This window comes from Desmodus rotundus, chromosome 10 (assembly GCF_022682495.2).
Source record: "Desmodus rotundus isolate HL8 chromosome 10, HLdesRot8A.1, whole genome shotgun sequence".
Taxonomy (NCBI): Eukaryota; Metazoa; Chordata; class Mammalia; order Chiroptera; family Phyllostomidae; genus Desmodus; species Desmodus rotundus.
Window position 1 is genome coordinate 8,736,495 of NC_071396.1, and position 25,257 is coordinate 8,761,751.

General features: G+C 44.8%; 1 protein-coding gene across 5 annotated transcripts in view; it reads right to left on the minus strand.

Annotated features, from left to right (window-relative positions):
• Positions 1-25,257, minus strand: part of EPRS1 (glutamyl-prolyl-tRNA synthetase 1) — a 45,672-nt gene that overhangs the window by 18,435 nt on the left and 1,980 nt on the right. The window contains exons 2-19 of one of the 5 annotated variants that reach the window (XM_053912642.2): positions 25,168-25,252; positions 24,614-24,713; positions 23,610-23,766; positions 22,304-22,440; positions 21,763-21,857; positions 18,131-18,257; positions 17,288-17,480; positions 15,659-15,830; positions 14,095-14,328; positions 13,360-13,444; positions 12,934-12,993; positions 12,624-12,644; positions 7,125-7,235; positions 5,622-5,758; positions 4,406-4,613; positions 3,727-3,839; positions 2,093-2,210; positions 1-363 (exon numbers count right to left, since the gene is read on the minus strand). In XM_053912642.2, the coding sequence (XP_053768617.1) occupies positions 1-363; positions 2,093-2,210; positions 3,727-3,839; positions 4,406-4,613; positions 5,622-5,758; positions 7,125-7,235; positions 12,624-12,644; positions 12,934-12,993; positions 13,360-13,444; positions 14,095-14,328; positions 15,659-15,830; positions 17,288-17,480; positions 18,131-18,257; positions 21,763-21,857; positions 22,304-22,440; positions 23,610-23,766; positions 24,614-24,713; positions 25,168-25,252 (2,516 nt within the window). Of the gene's footprint in view, positions 364-2,092; positions 2,211-3,726; positions 3,840-4,405; positions 4,614-5,621; positions 5,759-7,124; positions 7,236-12,623; positions 12,645-12,933; positions 12,994-13,359; positions 13,445-14,094; positions 14,329-15,658; positions 15,831-17,287; positions 17,481-18,130; positions 18,258-21,762; positions 21,858-22,300; positions 22,441-23,609; positions 23,767-24,613; positions 24,714-25,167; positions 25,253-25,257 lie in introns of all 5 variants that reach the window. The other 4 variants (XM_045184432.3, XM_045184431.3, XM_045184433.3 and 1 more) reach the window with 4 other exon arrangements.

The following is a 25,257-nucleotide window of genomic DNA, read 5'->3' on the forward strand; positions in this document are numbered from 1 at the left end:
CTTTGGGGCCTTCTCAGCTTTCAGTTTGCGAACGACCTCCCCTTGCGCAGCAACCTCCTCATACAGAGATTTACTGTCCGCGGTGCCTCCTGGGGATTTGGAAGAGATGTTCTGGCCGGTTACAGCCGGAGGACTTCCAGGCTTGTATTCCTGGCCCGTTTTCTCCTTATATTCAGCTTTCAAAGCCAAAAGCTGTTTCACAGCTGCATCTACATCTTCCTTTGCTGCCTTCTTGGCTTTTAATTCTCGAACCGCGTCCCCCTGAGCAGCCACTCTATTGTAAAGGGCCAAGGAACCCTCGGATGTCGCAGCGCAAGTATTAGTCGAAGGGGGTGCTGGTCTGTTCTTAATAGGAGTCTTTGTCTATGAAGGCAGGAAACCAAAAGTAAAATAATTAATTCATGTTAAATGTCTCCCCACAAAATTAAATCAAACTGATCGTTGTATCATGTTCCAAGGTAAAACAGAATTTCTGAACCAGAAACCACAGTTTTTCATCTGTGTAAATTACAAGCTCAAGTCACGACATCCCTCCTGTAAACAGTTTCAAACTCACATCCTAGTAAACTTCCATGCCTCTGCCTTCCCCAGCGCAGGTTACTTACCACTTACTTACCTAGTCGACCAAAACAAAACCAGAGGCTCCTGTCTTACCAACCCTGCTTCCTGGGTTCACGTCCTACTCGACATCCTCCATGCTCACCCTCCGACCACTTACAACACCTCCTCTCCCTGCATCCAACCCACCCTCACACCATCTTCGTCACTGATGCCCCACCTTCCGTGACTGCCCAGCTACGACACCCGTGGATCCCAACTGTGCACCGAGGTGCACCAGGTGCCCCGCAAACCCACAAGCTGCCACGGGGCCCTCCAACCCGCCGGGGGCGAACAAGGCAGCACACCCAACAGCTGTCAAACACCACGTGTGCCCCGAGCTCAGGGTGAGGCAGCTGTGACACTGGGGCATGCCACGTCCCGTTCCGTGACACCACCCTTCCGCAGAGCTGCCTTTTCACAGCTGCTGTGTCATGGATCAAGTGTCACGGAAAGTCACTGCAGCCAGGAAATGGCTGGGTCCCATCTGAGTCCAGGGTTTAAGGGAGAAAGGAAATTATGAATTTTCTTTCAATTGTATCACTGAAAAAGTGAAATGTAATAGGAATAAAGTTAAAATATTTAACACTTAAGAACAAAATATTTTAAAAATAAAATTCAAGTTTCTTTTCTTTCAACTTGTATGTGTTAGTTCCTCAAATAGCCACTAAGTTATTGGGATGCATGTCTGTATCTAGCTGTCTGGACTACACCACTTAAAAAGGAGAGCTGTCAAAAATGTCCTGCAGCCAAGGGGCCATGGAAGAATGACAGAGGGACCACGGGTACTGTGAACTGAAGGAGCGTGGGGACCCCGGCCCAGGCAGTGAACTCGGACTCTCCAGACAGGTCGCCACCACTCAAGTCCACGTCCTGCATGACGAGGACAGAAGCTGCAACCGCAGGTGGCACATCCTCCAGACCCTGACGGCCGCACAGCTTCCTAACGCCGCCCCCGAAGGCAGAGAGGAAGCGTCACCTCCACATGCCTCCCGGCCTGCCGGCAGCTTCCTCCGAGCACTGGAGTTCGACAGAAACGCACACACAGGAAACCAGAAAGCCAGGCCACAGTCCAGGCTGGGATAACCAATGTCATTATCTTGGGCAAGGCTTCCCCCCGCTCCTTTTCACGTATAAAATGAGCAGCTAAGAAGAGGTGGTCCTCGACACGCCCCTGAGCCCCCCACAAAGCCCCTGACTAAAGCGGACTGGCTGTCAAAGAGGAAAGGATCTACTAAGGCTCTATAAAGGAAAAATAAAACCTTGCTAAAAATATCCTTTTAATCTAGTCGCTGACTTTTCCACAGAAAATTAAATTTTACAAATCTTTTTTTGCAAGGTATTTTAGAATCTTACATGAAAGGACAACAAAACCCCCCACAGTAAGAGCTGTCGTCTTCTTCAGTCTCCACAGTAAGACAGACAACCATCCGTGAAAAAACAGATTCTGAACCCCAGCATAAGAAAGCTCAATGACTAAAAAGCCAACATTCACCTCACTCCTTACTGTTTCCACTTTGGTCTTCTCCTTCGACCCGGACGTGGGCATCTCCTTCGTGTGCCCGTCAGGGACGTATATCAGGACACAGGGCGCGTCTCTGCAACTGTGGGGACTGAAGCACACACAGGGGGCCAGGCATGTTTACTTGAACCAAATTACCCAGAGCAACTAAAACGGAATGCCCAGGTTAAGTCAGTGCTCTCGAAGTATAAATAAATAGTCCCTTCCCTTACTATTCGAATCCGAGGTTCTTCAGAGCAGTCTGGAAACAGTAAATACATTAGTAACAGTTGACCATGCTAATTATGAACTTGCAATTTGTGAACGTCCACAGGTGTGCACACACAACCCCAGGACAGAAGTGCACCTGAGCCCGCGTCACCTGTGTCACCTGGACCAGAGAGGGCGGAAGTGGGTGCTGATGGCCTCACCTTGACTGAAAAGGTAAGCCATTGACAAATCCCACCCAGTCTGCTTATGAGCAGAGTTAATTCCTAAAAGCCATTCATTTTATATGAATTTCTCATTTCTTAAGGGTAGGGTTATTAGTAAAATCCACTGCTCTAAGACTTCACAAGCCAAGAATTTCTTTAAATTTTGTGGTAAAAGCTAAAGTAAAAATAAAGACGGAAAGAATGTACTAATAAAAGGATCTACACATCTTCCATATTTTTTAGTAATAGCTTTGAAATATAATTTATATACCAAAATGTCACCCTTTGAAAGTACACAATTCGAAGATTATATAAAGTATATAACTACCACCACTATTTAATTTTGGAACACTTTTGTTACCCCAGAAAGAAATCTTGAACCCTTTTATCACTTCCCAGACCCGACCCTGACGGCCGCTAAGCTACTTTATTTCTGTGGATTGTCTATTCTGGACACTTCATATAAATACGTGGTCTGTGCTGACTAGCTTCTTTTACTTAGCAAGTGTTCACGAGGTTCGCGCATGTTGTAGCGTAAGTCCGCACCTCACTGCTTTCTGCGGCTGAGTAACATGCCCTTGTATGGACGAACACTTTGCCGTGGGTTAGCCAAGGAACACCGGGGCTGTCTGCACCCGCTGGCCTTATGAATAATGTTGCTATGAGCATCTGTGTACGAGTTTTTGTATGAACACATTATTATTTTTCTGAAGTACACACTTAGGAGTAGAACTACTGGGTAAAAGAGTAACTCTGTGACTTGAACTTTCTGAAGTACTGTCTACGTCATTTTACGCTTCCACTTTCCATTTACACTCACAAATGATGAGTGTACACAGGCTCCAATGAGACGTCCTCACGGGTACCCCCGCCGCACTGCGGTCCTGACATGCACCCCCCCAGGAGCTGATGGCCTTATGCAGCTTCCTGTGTGCGGACTGACCATTTGTGTATCTGCTCTGGAGAAATTCTTTTCTTTATGAACTACAAGACGGTTTAGTTTTAGAAGTGAACTTGTTAACACTACGCTATTGCAAAGATATCACTTATTAAAGTCTGAAATACTAAAGAGAGAAGAGCAAATCAAACTGAATAGAGAACTGTCAGTATTTTAGGGGACGTTTGGTTTCTAAAATGTTATGACTGCAAGAACTGTCAGCGTTCTCATGCGGCGGCTCAGCTCCATCTGTTTACCTAACGGGCTCATAAGGCAGGTCGCATATGAAGAAGCCTCTTCTCTGCAGCTGGATGATGTCGCCCTTTTTCAAGTCCTTCAGGCAGGGATCCCCCAGCATCAGTTCCTCGTGCTGCAGAGAAAGCATAAGACGAAAACACACGTCCTCAAAACCAGGGCACTAAACTCACCTCTCACATGCAACAGCTTTTCTGGTAGCTGGAAGGTTCTTTTAAACAAACATGTTAAAAACCTTACTATTTAAGTACACATAAAATAACAGACGTATTAAAATAAATAACCACATTTACTGTAATTTTTAAAGTTAACATTTATAAACTGACTGGCTTCAGGAGACCTCAACACTAACTCCTTCGGTGTCCCTGCAGATGCAAATGAGCCCCCCCCCCCCCCAAACACGCACTGCGACGCAGGAAGTGCTGGCAGACGGAGCACAGAGGCGGAAGGGCTCTGGAGCTGGGATGCCTGGGTTTGAATCCCTGCTCCACCGTCTACTGTCTGTCCGGGGCAGGTTCCTGACCCTCACTGTGCCTCACTTTCTATCATCTGCACAATGGGAACATTACTCTTTCACACCTTTTTATTTGAGTAAAACTCTAACAAACCTTTTCCATTTTATTTGAGAAACCAAGGTCTTAAAATACCAGGGAAAGACAGAGTGCGTTTCTTCCAGGTTACCTTACTGTTCTTGTTGACATACTGCTTAAAGTCCTCGTCTTTCCCGAGCACCGGCTTTGTGATCAAGTGGTCGTAGGTGACACAGACTGCCGGGATGGGCAGGGCTCGGGCCGTCTCCGCCAGCCAAGTGATCTTGGTGGTCTTCTTGTAGTCTTTGTTCTCCAAATTCAGTTTCGCATCAAGAGATACAATCTTTCCATTTGAGTCTCTGGATGTGAGATTGAAAAGTGTGGTGAAAAACATAAACCCTAGCTGCCAAAACAGCATCTGTAAGAAATGGGTAAGGAGCTTTCTTTGCAAAACTTTCAAATCAGACATCGGAGTCCTTAACCTGTGTCAGGCATATCCTGGATAAGAGATGAATAAAATACAATCCCTGCCGTCCAGACGCTAATAATCCACTGGACAACAGACCCACATCCATCTGAGGAACAGCATGCACATATTCACAAACTTTAAAGTCGCCTGCACTAAGCATTAAAAAATCTAAAATAACGTATTTAAAAGTATTTAGCAACTACTTAAAATCATATGCAATTACTGGACAATTAAGATGTCAAAGTTTACATAAATTAATCTTAGTACAGTATGCTTCATTGATGTGATCTTCAAGTCAAATTACAGTGTGGCACACTGTAATCACTGGCAAGTCCGCATTCATCATTAAACAAGTAATTTCAAAGCAGATCACAGGACAAAAAATATGTTGCACACACAAATTCCGCCCCAAGAATCCCTCCACCAGCCAACTATAAGGAGAACTAGATGATAAGAGAGGACCCCAAGCACTGGAACTACTTTTCATACAGATGCATCTAGATGAAGTAACTTTCAGCATCACAAGCAAGAGCTTCCCCGATGCCCTATGAGTAAACTGGAACACACCGTATTTTGCAGTGTGTAATGAGCACTTTTCACCCAAATCTTTGAGGGACAAATAAGGACTCATGTTATACGTGGGTATAATGTTTATATACCACAAGCACAATAATCCGGCATATAATGAGCACAAAACCACGGGTGCACGTTATACATGGCAAAATACAGCACACGGGAAAAACTGAAAAACGTAAATCCAGAATGTGCAGTATTTATGCCCGGGCAGCTTCACTACTCAGCCCCATGAATGTATCTGAGCCCAGTAACATTTAACGAGTGAATACACACGAAACACTTTTTTGCCGTATTTACTTGAAAACAAACAAAAAGTTCTCACTTGTGTATCTTGGTGATGTTGATGTTGCCCCAATTTATAAACGTCACCGTCTCGCCCTCCGAAAACGTCTCTGCATCAGCACCTTCAACGAAAACCCGGGGGCCGTACCACACGGGCTTCAGGCCGACGTCGGGGTTCTGAGTGACGAAGGAGGGAGTGCTGGTTAAGACGACGACTGACCGACCCGCTGCGGGCATGCACGCGCTCTTCCACCTTCTGCTTTGGCCCGCGGGAGCTATCTGGGTCAGCCGGGGTCCCAGCCCTGACCGGTGATGCCAGTGGAGCTGGGGCAGGCGGCCCGCCCGAGAGGGCGCCCAGCCTACAGCACTCTGTTTTCAGACCTACGCCAGCACCGGTTGCTGCTCGATGTCCCTGCGTCCAGAACCTGCTTTACCCTCAGAGCCTCCCTGCTGTTGCAGCAAAGGAGAAAGTAAAGCCACTCCTGACCAGCAAGATTACAGGAAGACACAGGCCACACCTTCGCAGGAAACTGTGGGCCTTTCATGTTTCAGAGGGTAAATTTTAAAGACAGAAAGAACTATATATGGATAAATAAATTTTCTGCCTTTTCAGAATATATTACATAAAGAAGATAAAGAGATCTGGAGAATAAAATGATAATATATTTGTAAAATTTCAGTTTTTGTTTGAGAGAATTCAAAAGGAAAAATGTACGAAGGTCCTTTGAAATAAACGTTGGACGGCGTGTTTAATAACCGCCGGACACGGGGCCGCCACACCGGCGAACTCCCGGGGTGCTGTGACAACTCACATCAGGCCGGGCTCAGAGCCGAACACGACAGGCTGAACGTGGGACACGGTGGGGAGATGATGGCGAAGGAAACGCCACGGACCGACGGGGTGAGCCCGTCATCGTTTACAGTGCTTTCCCTTATCAGTTAACTGTTGTCCAACAGAGAGCAATTATTTCATTTATGTGAGCCCGCTACCACAGCCACTTTACCAAATAAGCACCACTAAAAAGTTTTATTCTCACCCCTGACATCTGAAAACATTCAGTAAACGCCACACTCAAGCGAACTGCAGCAGGCGACGTGATCCGTCAGCCACCACTGCTCACCTAGGTGAACAATCAGATGCAACAGAAAGGCAAACGCAGCGCGGTCTCTCTCCCCCGTCCACCACAGTATCAGGGCTCCCTTAAAATAGCTCAATTCTCTGAGGTTAAAAAATAGCTAACGTCGTGCACGGAAAGGCAACCACAGACGGCTACAACTTAGAGTATTTACAGCTCTTCACAATGCACTGACCTGAGCGCCTCCAACTGAGTGGAACGGCTCTATGTGACGCGCTAGGGTTTTACCAGACTAAACTGCTTTAGAAAGAAATCTACACAATACTCTCTCCAGTGAGTATCATCCTGACAAAGAACACTGGACAGAAAATGGTCCCAAAGCCACCCTCCGGCCACCAAAGCACATGCCCCCCCGTGGTCCTGCCCCTTCTGTTAGAGAGAACAGCGCGGCAAGTCTGCAGGGACACCTTTGGGTGCTTGGCTACTTCTCTCATCTCCTCCTGAGCCTCCGGGATGTTCACGGGGACCACCTCCTTCTTCAGTAACGCGACATACCTCGGCGCCACCGGGTCAATAACCTGCAACAGATGCGTCCTCGTCGTTAAAACATCCGGACAGGCTTTTAAGTTTCATGAGTAAAATAAATACAACGGCACAGGAGTACCAACTGGCTTTCTTTGTTACTGCATTTACCGATTTTTTTACTTATCTCCTAACTCTTCTCCAGCATTTCAGCCGTGCAGCAGAATAGAAACATCGTAAGTGAAGACTACATGAAGGGCTGAGAGCTCCTTTCCAAGGAGGAGTACTGACAGGTGAAAGGAAACCAGTGGGTTAGAGAGTAGTATTAGAGCATTTCAGAAAATAATGTTTAACTCTGGGATTAGAGAGTAAGGAAGACTCCTGTGGGATTATGTATTAATCCTACAGGTAAATATGAAACTTAGTTTTGCGTTGTTGGAAAAGTCCATTTTTCAGGAATACAGATAGATATGTGTTTCAGTATAATTTCCTACAATCGTTTTTAGGCAACACGCCACCACAAAGAGCAGAACAGCACTAGGTCACTATAATAAGGCAATTCTGTAGATTGAGGCTGTAAACAAATGGCTCCACTGGTCAGCATGCTGCATATTCAGGGACCGCTGCACTCCCAGCACCTAGCGAGGGCCCGGCGCACACACGTAACCAGTAAGCACCTGCAGAGGAACAGAGTGGCCTGTCCTACCCACTGTGCTCTAACCCGCTCTCCCTCCAGTCATCCGTGATGACCAACCACAACGGTGGCGTTCGAACGCTACAGAAAGCACGTGGAAGAGAAAGGTAGGGAGAAGCAAATGTATCTGAGTGAAGTATCAAGTTACTTTTCCCATTAGATGGATGCAGGTAGTGGTGCAGCTATTTAAACCTGCCTGTGTTTCGTTTTGTACGTTTTCCCCCGTTGTTTGTCAGGGCTTTTTGTTTTTATTTTTTGCTTGTTCTGACAGTATTTTTCACCTTTTGCAAAAAATGACATTGTGGAAATTCTGAATAAACTCAGAGAAGATACCACCCTCAGAGGATCATTCATAAAAGTACAGAAAGCTGACTGACCCTTGTCCGCTACTCACCTGCTTGTCTTTCATGGTATCTGAATCGGCACCAGTCTATCTAAGCTTACTGCTTCATCCGTTTCTTCCTCGTGACTTAAAGATCATTCTTACTAGTTAAGGGTTCTTTTATAATCAAAGACTTCGTTTGTGACCACTCGGCTCAGTGTTGAAGACAGTAAGACACGAGCGCTTTACAGAAGCTAAAAGGAGACAACCAGCCTGAGAAACTCCCTCCCTCCACTGCAGCTCCATCTCCTCGGCTGGCAAAGGGTCGAAGACTGCGTCTCACACCTAACCAGCTAACAATAACTAAGGGCACTGGCTGGCACAGATTTTCAGGCCACTTGACCCTAAACGATTATGGCAGGGGTGTCCAGCCTGTGGCCCTGAGGCTGCATGCATCCCAGGATGGCTATGAATGTGGCCCAACATAAACCCACAAATTTACGTAAAACATTAGATTTTTTTGTGATTGCATGTCGCGGTGTATTTAATGAGTGGCCCAAGACAACCCCTCCTCTTCCAGTAGGGCCTAGAGACACCGAAAGGTTGGACATCCTAGAAAGTAAAGAAATCGATTCTTCACAAGCATCCACAGGACAGTTAGGATAGGACAAGTTTGGGAAACCTTGGGTTAAAAGATTTAAGTTTTCTTCAGCCAACTCTAAAAATCTCTGGCTTCGTAGTTTTCAAATTACCCCACCGAGTCCTAAGGATTCCAAGGGGCTGCCCGGACAGACAGAAGGACAAGGACAGGACTAAAGCCACCCCCAACACACACTCCCCCACGACAGCTACACTCCTATTCCCTGCGATCTACTCAACAGCTTCTCACTCAGGAAGACATTCCTCACCTGGGGGTGGGGAAAGACGTCTCCACACACGTTACGGATCAGCTGGGGGCAGAGGCCAGGGGGTTGGGATGAGACCCGGGGGAAAATGTGGTATTATCATACCCCCGAAACACTAACATGATTTTTAAGTGAAAGCAGTGAGGAAAGGCTGAGGGAGGCCAACTGCAGCTCTTGAAATGAACACCTTAAAGCCATGACTCTCTGCCTTGACTGAAGAGTTTAAATCTTAACACTTACGTAAAACCAAGAAGAGAATTAGTGAGGCTAATGCAGAGTAAGGCACCAGAATGTCTCCTGCTGGTATCAAGGTAGATTTTTAAAAAAATTAAACTATGTAGCTATATTTCATTTAATTATGATACAGAAAAATTAGGTACTAGTTTCTGGGCAAGATGAAGTATCAGCCTAAGAAAACAAGGAGCACAGTATTTTCAGAGAGTGAGTGGGTCATGAACCCCCGCATCTCACTGTGCCCCTCACCCACTCCCCCTCCTCTTCTTTACCAGGTGAATGTACTCTGCAAGTACAGCTCTTCCTCCAAAGCAGCGTATACAGAGCTCCAGCTCACCTGCAGTCAATGCCCGTGGCTTTTAGCAGAAGATGCTTTAAAAACTGCCGAGTTACTAAGATGGGTTAGCTCTGCCCTGCGTGCTCACTTCCCAACATCCTGGCGTTAAGTTCAGTGCACTGATGCTTCATGTAAATTTTACCTGCAGAGCTTGGAAGGAAAGACGGAGCAAGCTACAAGATTTCAGAGCAGTAATTAGAGACTGACTGGGACAGGAACCCTGAATAAGGCCACAAGGAATGGGACAGCACAGGAACGCAGGAAGCTGTTGTGAAGGCCAGCAGGAGAAACAAAAGGTGCATGAACAGAATGCCTTCTTTTTTACTACCAATCAATATTCTTTTATGTTCGTTTCAGTGTACAGCACACTGATTCGACATTTATGTCATTTACACAGTGTTCCCCCCGACAAGTCACCACACACAGTTATTACAATATTGCTATTTTCCCTACGCTGTACTTCACATACTTGGTAACTGTGCTGTTTTTAAGGTGGTGCTTAATGATTGTAAGACCCCACCGATTTAAGGATAAACAAAGCAGATGGAAAAACACTCATCTACTTTTACTCCCTCCCACACCTCCACCAAGAAGACACGAAGTGTTTTGTTTCCTTTAAAAGACACAATCTGCAAGTATTAGCAGAACAGGACCAGAGATTACAGCAGCATCAAAATCCTGGAAGCTAAGGAACACCGGGAAGCATCCCCTGCGGGCTCCACACAACCAGGTAACTGCCTCTCCCCCAGTTCAACAACAGTATGGAGTTCAGTCCGTGAGGAAGAGGTGCCGGATGCTGGCAGACCCCAGCCCCCGGCGGAGGGGAGGGGACTCGGGGACTCTCTGGCAGTAGACGTAAAGGCCCTCAGCACTCTGCCCCCATCTGGCCGCGAAGCCCATCACACTTCAGGCAGGTGACTGAAAGAAAAACCTCTGGGGAAACAGCCCAGGCTGAGAAGTAAGATATAAAGGCAGCGACAGGAAGACCCTGCAGCTGGCTGGCCTGGCTAGACCACGCTGCAGTGAGGCTCAGCCGACGAGCCCCACTCTCGCTCTGTGAGCCTCCAACCACTCGACAGTCCCCGGGGTGAACCTGGGCAGGTAGCCAGTGCTCGCCAGACCTCTGAAGAATGCCTTTAGTGTCAAAGGAAAACCAAAATGTACTACCTGGAGGAAAGAAGTATTATAAGAAAAAAAATACTATTAATAAATATTATGAGCATGGAACAGGAAGAGAAAATTATTTTTACAATTCAGAGAACTGAAGAGAAATCCTGGAAATATGACAGCACTAATGAAGAACTCAAAAGAAGGGTAGTTGAGCAGATCAACCAGAAAATACACTCAAAAAGGGAGAGAATGTAAAATTAGAGGCCTGTACAGGAGGCCCAGTGTTTCCTCAAAAAAGTTCCAGAGGGAAGGAAGAAAACATGTAGAGAAAAAATAAGCAAACAAGAAAAACAAAGAAGATTTCCCAGAATTCGAGGAACGGGTTTACAGATGGAAGGCCCACGCCCTCCCAGTGGAAACGGAAGACTACGGACCCCAACACCCGTCACTCCATTTCAATGGGAAAACGGCCTACACGAGGCCCCGAAACGCCTTCACCAGGGCGCTCCCTGAGGGTGCAGCCCAGCGAAGCCGGAGGTGGTAACAAAAGAAGGAAGATCCACGGACCAGAGGAGCCGCCCCAGCACCGCAGCAAAGGGCGCTCCATGCAGACAAGGAAGGGGGAACTGGAAGACAGCTGTGCTGCTCACGAGGGAAGTGGCCGCCAGCCCAGGTGAGGTCACAGCAGCACAGATGTCCCCAGGGTGACATTGAAGGAGTAACTGAGGCACATGAACAGAACCCTTTCGTAGGGAAGACAAGACAATTTGTGCAGAGTTTGAGATGGATTAGAACACTAAACAAACATGGGGGGGGGGAGGGGAGACCCAAACAATCAACCCCAAGAAAACCAGCAAGCTGTGAGAGAAAGTTCAGAGACCTCAACTTCCTTTGTGGGAAGTCAACTGATACTGCCTAAACCTAAAAAAACCAGGACGCAGCAACACACGTCATTTAGAGAAGGGGGCAACAGATACCAAGAGAATTATCTAAAGGAGCTGGAAGTTATTCACCTAGGGAGAGAAGATGAAAGGAAAGAAGACAGGGGAATGTGCTGTTCATCTTAGCAGACCTACAGAACTATCTATACTGAAACGTATTCCATGTATCTGAACTAAGTACACATCTGTAACTTTATGAAAACTTAAAACCTTTACATTTTGGATTATGAATAAAAAGTACACCAATTTACCTTTGCCTGTAAATGTTACTTGTATTTATTATTAGTAAGTGCAGCAACAGAAAAAACCAATTAATAATCCCTGTAAGTACCGAAAAACTGACTAAACACACAAGACAGCAAAATAATTCAAGACACATGCAAGACAAGCAACTACTTCTCGAGGCAAAGGCATCAGCACGATCGAGCAGCAAAACGAAAGGAGCTCACAGTACACAATCACAGAAACGGCGTTTCAAACATGGCACGGGAAGGATTTGCCTTATTATAGTGTCTGAGCCCCTGCTTCCAATTGATCATGTTAACAGTGTCATCAGACGTCCACTTAAGAAACGCTTTTCAAAAAGCTAGACTCAGCAAGCCACAGGAATCATAGTTAATGAACCTTTAACGCAACTCAATGGAATGCGTAACTTGAAACTCTGTTCTCTCGGCATACAAGGGACAGCAGGGTGGAGTCAGCCAAATCTTCCCTTTGCCACTAAGAAAACCAGAGGGCGTTTTTTTAAAACTAGGAATAGAGCATTCCCAACGGGTTTGCAGAAGGAAGTCTGGTATAGAAACGTGATTGTGCTTCAAAGCCGTGTGACAGCTCAGGTTGTAACAGGTAGTGTGCTAGAAGCTACGTGCGAAGTAAGGCAAATAAAAGCATTAAGTAATACCTTCTTACAGAGAGCTCGCAGCTTGAAAGCAGAAAAATGAAATGCAGAGTGTTCGTAAAAGATTTAAGGAAAAAACTGTTAATTTTCCCCGTAACTCCAAGTTTGCTTGTTTGAATAATTGTTACTTATTTGGCAGAGTTAATAGACTTATTGCTCTTTATATGTTTAAAAAAGGAAAACATTCCATTTTCCTGGAAGTCTATAAAATGGTAATATTCCTCACAAAATCTGCTGTACTGTGAGTAGATTCATGAAATCTACATGTAGGAGTTAGGCATGAGAAAAGAGGATTAAGAGTCAGAATGTGTACCTTTTTGTTAAATGCCCAAATTTTGTCCCATTCCATGTTCACAACCGAACGTGAGGAGCCCTAGAAAAACAATAAAAAATTGACTTAAAGGTGTTCAAAAAACAAGCCCAATAATTACTTGCGAGTTTATTCCCGCTGGAACACAGAATTATGAGGCACAAGCCACTTTGGCTCCCTTCCCCAGTTAGAGGCGACAGTCACACGCCGCGCTGGGTACGCTGACAACAGCTGCCTCTGTCCTACCCGCACTGAGGAGTTTAGGCCGTTCTCAGCTCTCCAGCGTTACAAACAATGCTACACACACTCCTTTTAAAAACCATTCTGCCCTCGCATCAAAAAGATCAAAGAAGGAAGAGAAAGGACGACAGAAATAGTGGAGACAAAGGGGACATTACGAGACATGTGAAAACTGGAACCCTCACTCACCTGAGCAGCAATGAACTGTTTCAGTCCTTCCACAGTCATCCCTCTTCTCAGCACCCCGCGCACCGTGGGGAATCTCGGGTCATCCCTGGGGAGCAGGGACATGTGTAAGTACCAAGGCGATCTCTTTAACGTGCCAACGCAGAGGGTATACAATACTTTAAGCAATAATATATATTCAGCTTGTTCAATATTTGGATTCAGAGCCGGTTGTAACTGGGTAGATCACAGCACCAGAGAGCCCAAGTTCATGGACAAGGAAAACTGCTCACTAGTCAAATATTGCTCAGGAAAGCAAGTGCACTACTGGAAACGGTAAAAGCACCTTTCAGGAGAGACACGTGGGTGACCTCTTCAAATACACAAAATCCAGGCGTTAAAATATGAGTTGCTTTTTACTTAACCAACATTCAAAGCCCCCGATTCTACATGAGACCAGGTCCGTGAAGGACCAGAGGCGCACGCACACTTCCCTATTAACCGTGACCCATGCAGAGATGTGCCCTGGTGTCTTTCACTCCCACGCGCCGAGGCCCACAATGCACTGCACATGTGCAGTGTCGAAACAAAGGGGACAGGGACAGATGCCGAGGGACGACTGAAAACATGGACCCAGAACCCTGCAGGCCCACAGTGCCGCTCCTCCCCTCACCCTCCCCACCCCTCAGAGCAGGTGAAAAGCCACTGGCAGACCATGCCCAGACCGTGCCTCTCAATTCTGGGCAACAGGAAACGTACCATCCATCTACTAGTCCTTCATTCACGAACCAGGTGAGTTTTCTTTTGGACAGCACCGTGTTGTTCAGATTTAGCCGACTATACTCCCAAATATATGGTTTCCGGATGCCCAAAGCTTCAATGATCCAGTAGAACTGCTCGTCTCTGTCATGGTACTCCGTGGTCCTCAGGGCGTGCGTGACGCCTTCGATGCTGTCCACGATGGGGCAGGCGAAATCGTATGTCGGATAAACACTAGAAAAAAATCAATGTGGAGCATGTGACCCTGTCCATCTTGGATGAGGCATTATAGGCAGTGATACTAATTTAAAATATAATTCTCTCTAGTTAGCAGTTTCTTAAAGACCAATGTGTTTTATGACTCGTAATAATAAAAATATACCAAAACATTATCAGAGTTTCAGAAAATGAATCAGTTACCCACTCACTATCCAAACAAAAAAGCAACTCTGCAATTTAATCGACAGCTGGGTGTCGGCACAGCAAACCCGACACCCACATTTCTGTAATGACTGATGTACATCGTGACAGGAAGCAATCTGCATGATACTTTTGAGGGAATGTAGCTTCTCAGTATCTTAATCTCACACTCAAGTTAATTGAATTACTTTTGTAATTAACTGCATTCAAGCACATAACAAGAGAAGAAATTAGGTAAAAAAAAAAAAATCCATTTAAGATGGAATACTCCTAAAACAATTTCTGCCTAAAAAACGTATACAACACATAAGCAGTTTTAATTTAAATTTTTTTAAATATATTACTGCAGTATGACTTCTAATTCCTAAGATACAATTTCATTAAGAGGCTACTGCATGAGGCTTTGCAATTACGTGACATTGAAAATGTGGATGCAAATTCACTTTCCCAAATGTACTCAAAGTACTTGGTTAGAAAAACAAGGAGCAATCACCCTGTTAAAATTGAAGGACGTATAAACATACACATGTAACCACACCCACGTGTTTGAGTGTTTGTCTGCAGGCACCCACGTCAGCACCCTCAGTTTAAAGAAAGTCACACCGGCTCATCAGGTGATTGTCACATTCACCAATCTCTTCAGAAGTTGCAACTCAGTACGTGTGTGTAGTAGGTTTCTTCAAAGTACAAGCAACACGTTTGATGGTTACTTTCTACCAAGTAAATTAATGAAGGACGGACCATTTAAAGAAAAAAATCTATTAACCTGTAAACGCACACACGAAACCAATCAAAACTAGAAAAAACACACGGCACTTCCCTTTACTGTTCCTATTTCTATAAATTTTCAGTTGTATCACATTTATGAGTTAATTCTGCGTGGCAGAATCAAAGTTTCCAACAGGAAGACAAATACCTTCATCTAAAGACACACACCACAGTATACCTAATAATGAACTCCTTATAAAGGAACTTCTACAGATACAGCTGACCTGAGGAATAAGGTAGCATAACCTTAACGGACAGGTGAGAAACCGCCCCAGAGGCTGCATGCTGTAGGAAAGCGAGTTCATCACCCACAGTGAACTGACAGCAGCAGAGCGGCTGGCAGGCTGATGAGCATAGTGGCAAGAGATGGCCTTACTTGTATGTACTTCCGGTTCTCGGGTGAGGCTGGATTTTGCAGCGGTACAGCGTCGGGTCCCTCAAGCACCCATTGTTACTGCTCATGTCAATTTTTGCTCGCAAACAACAGGCCTGACCAAACTGGCTCCCTTTTTTCATTTCTTCCCACATTTGCAGATTCTTCTCAACAGCTATAAAATGATGGTTGTGTTAGTTTATCCAACGTATTACTAATGGGTTGAATTCAAATTATTTTAATAGTCCTGTAACATGATATAAATGTTCACATTCTGGTGTTATATTACCAGCACGCTCCACTAGTTTAAAAGCACTGTATCAGTTCCAGTATCTGGTACCAAGAGTAAACACATGGACTTCTAGGCAGAGGTCTCACAGAACACTTAGAAAATGCCCTCTTAAGTGTTTCAGCAGAGGTCGAGTCCATAATAATAACACGGACTCCACACATAGTACTGACGAAGGCTGAGAGAGGGAGTCTGAGGCCTGAAGGTTTCTCTCCTCCCACGTTTCCCATTTTCCACCGTGACCCAGCTGGCCGGCCCCGGCAACCGACCCCCATGCCTCAGGATCAGAGGCTCTCTGTCCCTTTGCAGCTGGCGCCCGGGGACAAGCTGGCCTGGCCATGGGGCCCACAGGCGTCACTCAGCACTGCAGCCCGTGCCTGCCTGGAGAACACAGCTCGGGCTGAGAGCCTGAGCCCGGGGGCCCCCAAAAGCCCCTGCTGTCATTCCAGTGGAACTCGGGACATGTGTGGGTCCGAGAAACAGGAGATGATGGAGAGCACAAAGCAGTACAGTTTCATCCCAGAGAAAGGGCGCCGTCTCCCAAGGGGTTGTGGCCCTACTATACCAGAACATAGAAAACCTGCCCCATGTGGGTGAGAAAGTCTTGCCAGACAACGACTCGCTGTGGAAACTACCGAGATGGACACATCACCACTCTCAAAGGGTCATGTGTAAAAGTCCAGTTGGTAACTGAGCAATATAGAAAAACTTTAAAAAAAAGGGCTTCAGGACAATTTGATATTACTGTATTTCTCAAATGTGACACTCAAGATTTAAATATAATAGTGTGTAAGTTCTGGCAACATAATTCCATAATAAAAACAACCCATTTCTGAAGCTCAGGGACAAGTAATGAATAAGGAAGACATGCTTTTTTGTCAAATGATATTTCAGAGACATAGGATAATACCAAGCTTCAATATTATATTCACAGTTACCCATATGCTGAAAGGAAGACTTAGGCATGAATAATATTATCATCAAACCTTTTAGAAAAGCTAAGTACTTAAATTGAGAAAAACACAGAAAAGCTGCAGAAGGCATCACTCAGGTGCAATGCATGCAACACCAAAGACTGCATGTCGTGAGAGACACGCTGAAGGCACGTGTGAGAGAGACAGAGACACGCTGAAGGCACGTGCGGCTCCCACGCGTTTGTGATGCTAAAAAAGTAACAGGATAAAGATGACAGAGAAAGGAAAAAGATTTCTAAGAGATGAACTAACATATAAATCATAACCCCAAAAGGATTTCAAACCAGTGTCTTTCATAAAAAAGAAATCATGTTCCACTAGAGGAACAAGAACTCTGATTAAAATGTAAAACGCTGAACGCTGCCTTACAGTTTGTTCTGTGTCTGGATTCTATCCTCTGCTCACGCTCGGCCTTCATCTGTTCCGCAGGAGTATCATCCACGTAAGCCTTCCCTTCCCGGATTAGCTTCTCCGCGTACTTCATTATTGTTTCAAAATGATCCGAGGTGTAAGTAAACTGATCTGGTTTGATGTGCAGCATTGCGACATCTTCCAGGATAACCTGCAATAAAAAGCCAACATCACCACCAGTGTATCTTTCCCATTTCCTCGTGTAGTTCTAATCCTTGATACTGCATTTGGGCAAACATAGTAATACACCATCAGTCTTACTTAGCCTGGGAATGCTCGTGGAATTTGTATGACACTAGATCAGAAAAGAAAAAGAAATTCATTATACTAGCCTCCAGATTTTCAGCTGAGAAAGCTGATCTTGTAGAGCTTCCTGCTGATGAGGGGAAGTTGGTTATCATTGAACACACTGAGGACCATTCACTCACCCTCTCTGAATACACTGCAGTGCTTCAGAACAAAGAAAAGAGGCTACGAAACCCGAACATTTTCCAAGATCTGATTAGTGTTTGTTTCAGTCATAAACCTAAAATGATAAGCCTGCCTCCAGTTACCAATTCATTTAAGAAACGGGTACTTATAGCAGTTGGGAAAACCCTACAACAGTTGAGGAAGAAAATAAACTGAAGTTTCTGGTATGAAGGGGAGTTCGGTACTTCCTGGCTTAGGTCTCGGGCACAGGATATGCAGATGAAGGGGGAAAAGCGTCTATGAGAACAAAAGTGATTTTCGTGAATTACATTTCTATTGACTTCATCCACCATGCAGGTATCAGGTCACTATCACTACCCCTCCAATTACCTTCTCAAAATCTTCCTTTTCTTTTTCAGGGTTCGTGTCGTCGAATCTCATGATCAGCTTCCCTCTGAAGTTCACCTGGTAGTGCTGGTTCAGGAGCGCGGCTTTGGCGTGCCCAATGTGCAGGTAGCTGCGGCAGACACAGTTCGCAGAGACGCTCGTCAGAGCGGCAGCCTTGACCTTCCCCCTCTGAGGTGAGGACTGAACACAACCCCTTCCAGCTGGTACTCCAGCCGCATTGCATTTCCTAACGGAAACTACTGCGGCGCAAAATCCCACCGTGACAGCAGGACGAGAAGACTGCCACATTTATAAAAGGTTGTTACGAAATGATCCCATATGTAAAATCTAACAAAGACACAAGTTATTTACAAACATTACGACCGTAACAAGAATCTTCTTGTTCTTTTCTTTTTACAGAGGGGTCAATGGTCGTTCCGTGGAAAACTACTCCCAAAACTGTCGGTGCGACACGGCAGTGTCTTACTAAGCCCTGATGCTGCTCACAACGGGCACCCACAGGTCACACTAGGGACGAGCACCTGAGACTGCCTCTGTTGCCGTGGTAACTAAGCGAAAGAGCACAGGGGAACCAGGAAGCCCCAGACAGCTACTTCCATTTTCTCTGAGGCCTAAATAAAAGCATTTTAACTACGTGATCTTGAAGGCCTCGCCCAGTACCAAGGCCTCACTCCATGAACCACAACCTATGGAAACACGACTCCGTTCCCATGGGCGGCTGACAACCGTAAGGAACCAAATGATCGGAGGCAATGCTGGCGATGCTGCACACGTGGACATCCCCCTCTGCCGCTGCAGTGGGTAGAGAGGCGCACCCTCCACCACCGCTGCTGAAAATGCAACCTACCGGCAGCGAACACGCGTGAGGCAGGGTGGTTTCATGGTTCTCACGAATTCCCACTACTTCCAATCGGTAATGGCAGCTGCAGTCACACCGTTCTAAGAGACAGTCACCTAGTGTCACACACACACCTCTGATCTCGGCTGACATCAACAGGGGAGGAAAAATGCAGCACCTTATGTCCTCTAAAGCCACTTCCTTTTTTAGAAATTCAGTCAGCGTTCCAGATCAATGATTGCATTTTAGGAAGAGTTTATAGGCACAGGTTAACGCAGACAAGTCTGATGCAACACATTTAGGGTTATTCAAAACTTTCTGCATAAAATAAAGGGCCGGGGTGGCATCCCAGATGAGATGCTAGAACAGAGAAAGGACATTAGGAAACGCTACTAAAATCCACAAAAGCTACAGAGTTTAGATGATGACAGTGATAATGACGCATCAGTGTGGGTTCATTCATTCACTGTGACGAAGGTGTCACAGCACTATAAGACGTTCCCGCCAGGGGAAAACTGAGGGCAGGGTATACGGGAGCTTTCTGTATGACTGCTGAACTGTTCCTGGGAATGTAAAACTATCCTAAAATAAAAGTTTATTAAAAATAAAACAGAGAACTGAGTTTCAAGAAAGGAACAGAATACTGTGTGCAGTTTTCACTGAAAGTGTTACAGCCGGAACGCGCCACCCCCATTGTTAGGAAGAGACCAACCATCACTGACCACCCGCCACCTGGCAGTAAACATGCGAGGCTTTACACTCGCGAATTCATTTAAGAGAGGTGATAAAAGCAAACCATTATCTTACACTGAAAGATGAGTATGAATCTGAAGTAATGTGTGCAGTTCTAACAATTCAAAACCTCGAGAAAGCTAAGAGAACCATAAAATACTCATTCACAAGATAACTAAGATAATCGGCTCAAGAGACAACCTGTTTTAGAACAGCTAAAGAAAGGAAGACTCGTGCCGCTTTCTGCTTTCGTTAGCACTGGCGCTGAGCTGGGCTTGTGCCGCACGTAACAGACACGGACACACACAATTTTCAGTAGTGTGGACCCAAGAGCCCGACAGCGTAGGTTTGAGTGGGCAAGTTACTAACGCTGTGTTTCCGAAACCATTTGTGAAATGGAGATAATGGCAGTGACTTCCTCACAGGGCTGTTAGGGTTAACGAAGTTACTATAAGTAAAGTGCTTGGTAGTATTTGCACAAAAAAGGTATATATACATGTTGGCTGAGAGTAAGAGTAGAAGGCAAAGGTTGAGACTTCTGGCCTTTCATGCAAGACAGAAAAGAAATTATTTAAAAAATTAAAGAATTCCTTAGCAATAAAAGAAATATGACCAAAAATACAAAAAAACGGAACATTGATTTATATTCCAATTCCCAAATCTGTATTTGGCCAAAAGCATGGTCTCTGAAATTGACATATGTAGAACAAATGAGGAACTCACAATCCCGACAAGTGACAGAAAATACAGAAAGACTGAAAAAGGACAAATGTTCAAATGACACCGCTACACACAACCACTGCTAAGGCGGCGGCTTTCGGCGAGCCACTGAAGTCACTGCCCAGCACGACAACCAGGCCCTCTCTCACCAAGGACACAGGACAAAACACTGGGCAGCAGGGACCCAAGATGTACGTGGGCACCAAGCCATGTCAGATCCGTGTTACTTATGACTGACTGTGTCAGTCAACTACCAATCACTCATCTAATGACTCAGTCTGGGAGTGTTCCAGAAGCATTACTTCCCTTTCATCTCCTCTACCCATCCTTCTTTTCACCACCTGCGTCAGCAAACACAGAAAAGCAGAGAGAACGTGGAACTCTAAAACCGCCCTTGCTACCACTGCTCCCGGCACTTGTGGCAGGAATAGTAGATGAAGAACTACTAAGACAGCTAAAATAAAACAGCTCAGCGGCCACTTCCCATTGTCCGTGCACTCCATTCTCCACAGGTGGGTGAGAACTGGGCTATCCAACACAAAACCTGAGATTAAAGGAAATGCGGCAAACCACCACCTCATCTACAAAATACGGTACAATTCCTCCCTCACGGCTAAGGGCCTGAGGCTGACGCTCGGTAAGAGGCACTTCATGACCCTGTCACCGAGGGAGAGGCTCTCATCCAAGCCCGTCTCCTGTGCTTCAAAGGGGCTGACGGCTGTGCGAAGGCCAGGCCCCCCCGCAGCCAGTGGGGTGGAGGTGGGCGCCGGGCGAGGCTGGAAGCAGCCCCCAGCTGCCAACCCCCAGCCACACAGTGTTTCCCCAGTGGGCTATGAGACTGTCATTATTTTCTGTGGGTGCCAGCAGTGACAGGGGTGGGGAACACTGCCATAATTTTCAGAACTCCCCTTCATTTGCAAAAAAAAACCCAAACAAAAAAAAAAACACCTTAAAATAATTCCACCACGACTTCTACTGCTAATGCGAAAATTACTCAGGGTACAAATATATCTCCTTGTTAAATGAAAGCCTAAAAATCTCAAAATGTAAAGAAGACAAGTCTTTCTGATTATGTATATTTTTCAATTATAATTAAAATTCTGTCTGGGGTAAAATACAAATGCTGTCTCTCCCACTGAATTAATAAATTAAAACTACAAATTTAATATATTAATTGTCAATAATTAAGAAAGGATCAAGACATTAAAATTTTCACTCCCACAATTAAAATCTTTTCTTCTTTATTTACCTACTAACAATATTTTATATCTGAAGATTTCCCACTAAATATATTTAATCATAATGTTAACTTTCCTTTTCTTACCCACTAGCCTCCGGAGGAAATCTGACAGTAACCTTTCCCATCTCTGCACCCGGAAGCTCCACAAATTTCCCAACATCTTGCCTTTTCTGAGGCGCCTGAAAATAAGAAACAACAAAATCGTTAATTGGTAAAATGTTTAAGAATGTATTTAACTAATACTCCCACAGAATTGACCAAAAGGCAGAAGCCCAGCACTCAATGGTCAGTGGTGCAAAAGCCAAAGAAAAGGAGATCAGGGAGGAAGAAAAGATGGTAAAGCTAAAAAAACAGTAAGATTTTAGGTACTTGGAGTTTGGGCTTCCTAAGGGACACACACTATATGATTATGATCTTTTAACATATAATTATGTAGATTAAGGCTTGATGTAGTTAAACAGCAGCAAAGGCAAGCCAAGACTTGCAATAGCAGATTCATCCAAGAAGAGCCTTTTCTATTCATGGAAAAAAAACAACTATGACTAGGAAGAGTCTTCTCTTCCAATCTGGGGTCTCAGACAGACGAAGACTTCGGTGTTAGGAGAAAACTAACAAGGCTTACCACCTTAGCTTTGGTTGCTGAAACGTCCCACTTGGTGCCTACGGACCGGAAGGCCTGCTGGGCTTCCAGGAAGCCAAACCAGCGCTTTACGTGAACAGGCGCTTTGTTCTCCTTCAGGTGTTCCTGCCAGGCCTCATTTCCTATTAGCAAACACAATTTCAAACCATCGATAAACCTGCAACTTCAAAAGCAAAGTTCCAGTCGAGGCTCCCTTCAGTAAAGGAGACAGCTTAAAGCTGTGTTTCCATAACGAGTGAAATCTGGGTATACACTGAAATGTTCCCCAAATCTTAGTGTACGTGACAGAGTTCACCGAAGTTCATTAGAAATCGTTTTTTCAGTTGGATTCACGGAAATGAACGCTCAGTCCTGCCCTCAGCACCGCCACACTCGCCCTGCAAGGCCAATGCTACATTTCATGATTATGGGAAGCCTGAATGAGATGGCCAGAGAACAACACAGAAAGTAGGATCAGGAAGCAGCTCCCTTCTTTAGAAGTGATGTCTAAAATAGGTACTGACAGAAGTGTATTCAACTTTAACACCATGAAGCTGTATCCTGAAGATATTATCTTTCTTTCGTGAACATCAAGTTGAAAACCAAGAGACAAAAATGTCGTGAAGCCTACAGGTGAATAGCTGGGACTAGAAAAGGCTCCCGTTTATGTTGGTTATCATTACAGCAATTTAATTTGGAGAAAATTTGATGCCGCAAAAAAGTATAGAAAATATTTTTAAAACCCCACCTAACCCAGATTTAAAGAATAAAATATTATGGCATATTTCCTTCAGATGTGTTGTTATAGAAAATAAATTAGTAAAATTCAAGTCCCCTCTGCACCCCCCCTCAATCGGATATGCTTACCTCTTGCAAACTAGTCACAGGAGATGGAAAAGAAGTGACCTCCCAGAGGGACAACTCCAGCTCACCACCCGCTCAACTCCCACTCCTACTGAGCAATCAGAGACACCAGTGCCTGGGGTAAAGTAATGGCTGAGCCAGGGCAGGTCTACCCTAAACGGGACAAGGGCTTCTTTGGCAGGAACACGGCCAACTCCAAAGGCAAGAGGGGGTCTGCGGCAGTGAGAGAGAGACGACTTCCAGGGACACAGAGGATACACGACTCCTGTAACTGGCTAGGAATGAAACAGCTGGGTTCATCTTTTCTTTACAAGAAAATCCTAAGCAACTGCCGACAAATAGGTAGATAAATGGATGATCGCTCATATACATAGAAGCATGTGCACTTCTTACCCAGCAAAACATTAAATAATTAAAGCACAACATTATCAAAAGGAATTACTGATACCTTTCAGGGTGGCCCAAACACACAAATCTGCTAGGCTCAAGGAGTTTCCAACCAAGTACGTTCTCAGAGACAGGCAATGATTGAGCTCGCTGATCGCAGAAGTAAACAGACTGCACGAAGACAACTTTGCAGTGCTGAACTCCAACCAGTGGTCAATCTGTGAACAGAACAGAGAAAAGAAATGCGCCCAGAGTTTAGGTTTAAATAAAAACAAACAACCTCAGATAGAATCATGCCTTTCCTACAACGATGATAGAATTCACCACTGTATGCATTTAATTCTAACTGCCTGGGATCTAAAATGGCCCTCCCATAAACACATTTTGTTTTCACTTTTCTATGCTTTCTTTTTTTGCAGGGGCATTGAGGGGCGCGTCCAGGGAAGAAGATAAAAGTTAGGCGAACTGGCAGCAAGAATAACCAACCTGACCGAGCCCGACAGATTCACCCACTTGCAGAACTGAAAAGTAAACACTTGGAATCTATTTTTTGTATTCTGAGTTTTATAAGAATAAGGAAAGCTGGAGCTGGATGCAAACAGCAAAAATAAAAAGGGCCCATAAGGTGCAGTACTGAAAGTGAACCTACTACTGCTGTAACTAATAAGGTCTATACCTCAGAAGGAAAATGGGGCCCGACCTATGCATGGGACCCTGGGTATACTTCGTATCTTTAACTTCTCCAGGCCTGTTGCCTCATCTGCAAAGTAAGGGGATTGTGTAAGACAATCGATATGGTCACATCCAGCCACGAAATTCTAGAAAGAGGAAGACAGCATTCAATAACCCAACAGGGTAAGTGAAATAGGATTAAAAGTTCAAAGTTAGGAGCCAAGGGTTTTTTTCCTGAAAATAAAAACAGGATTTGTCACAGACCAATTCTTTAACTCTGTTAATATCCTTAAATAGAATAATGGCACATAAGCCTACTATAAAATGAAGTTCCCAAAAGAGCAGAAGCATAAAACAAAACACATCACAGCCACGAAAACATGCACTGCGTACCTCAGTGTGTTCCAGGAGGTTAGAGCCGTAGAGCCCAGCGGAAGTGGCAACTCTAGCCAAGTAGCGAAGTATGGAATTCACGTCTGTGAACATCACATTTCTAGAATATAAGCATGAGACAAAATATCGCTGTAGCTCTAGCAAATCCGTTGATTCATGAGACTTAGGAAGAAACGTGAAAACAGAACTCTTCTGCTGACCATGTATTTTCTACTACAGCAAAAAATAAAAGTAATTTGTTCTTCACTGTTTCTATCACACTCCAGTCTGTTCTGAAATGTTCAGCTCAATTCAATAACTGACTCCAGAGTAGATTATCTGTATGATGTATCATCCTCCTAACTATTAGTTCCTACATATCGATTCAGTGGTGAAAACATGAAAATGTAATTGGGATATTAAGATTAACTGGTTTAAAATAAATCAAAGCAACAAAGCCAAGGATATACTGTCATGGAGAAGCCAGTTTTATCAACCTCTAGTTAAAGATAGAAGATCAAACCCCATCAAAACAGTTTTGTAAAAATTATTTTAAAAGATATAAAAGCACTTACTCAGAGACATGAAGAATATTCTCTTTCCCTTCTTCAACAGAAATGTTGACATTGTTTTTCACGTGTTCTACTGCCAGCAAAGCACCTAAA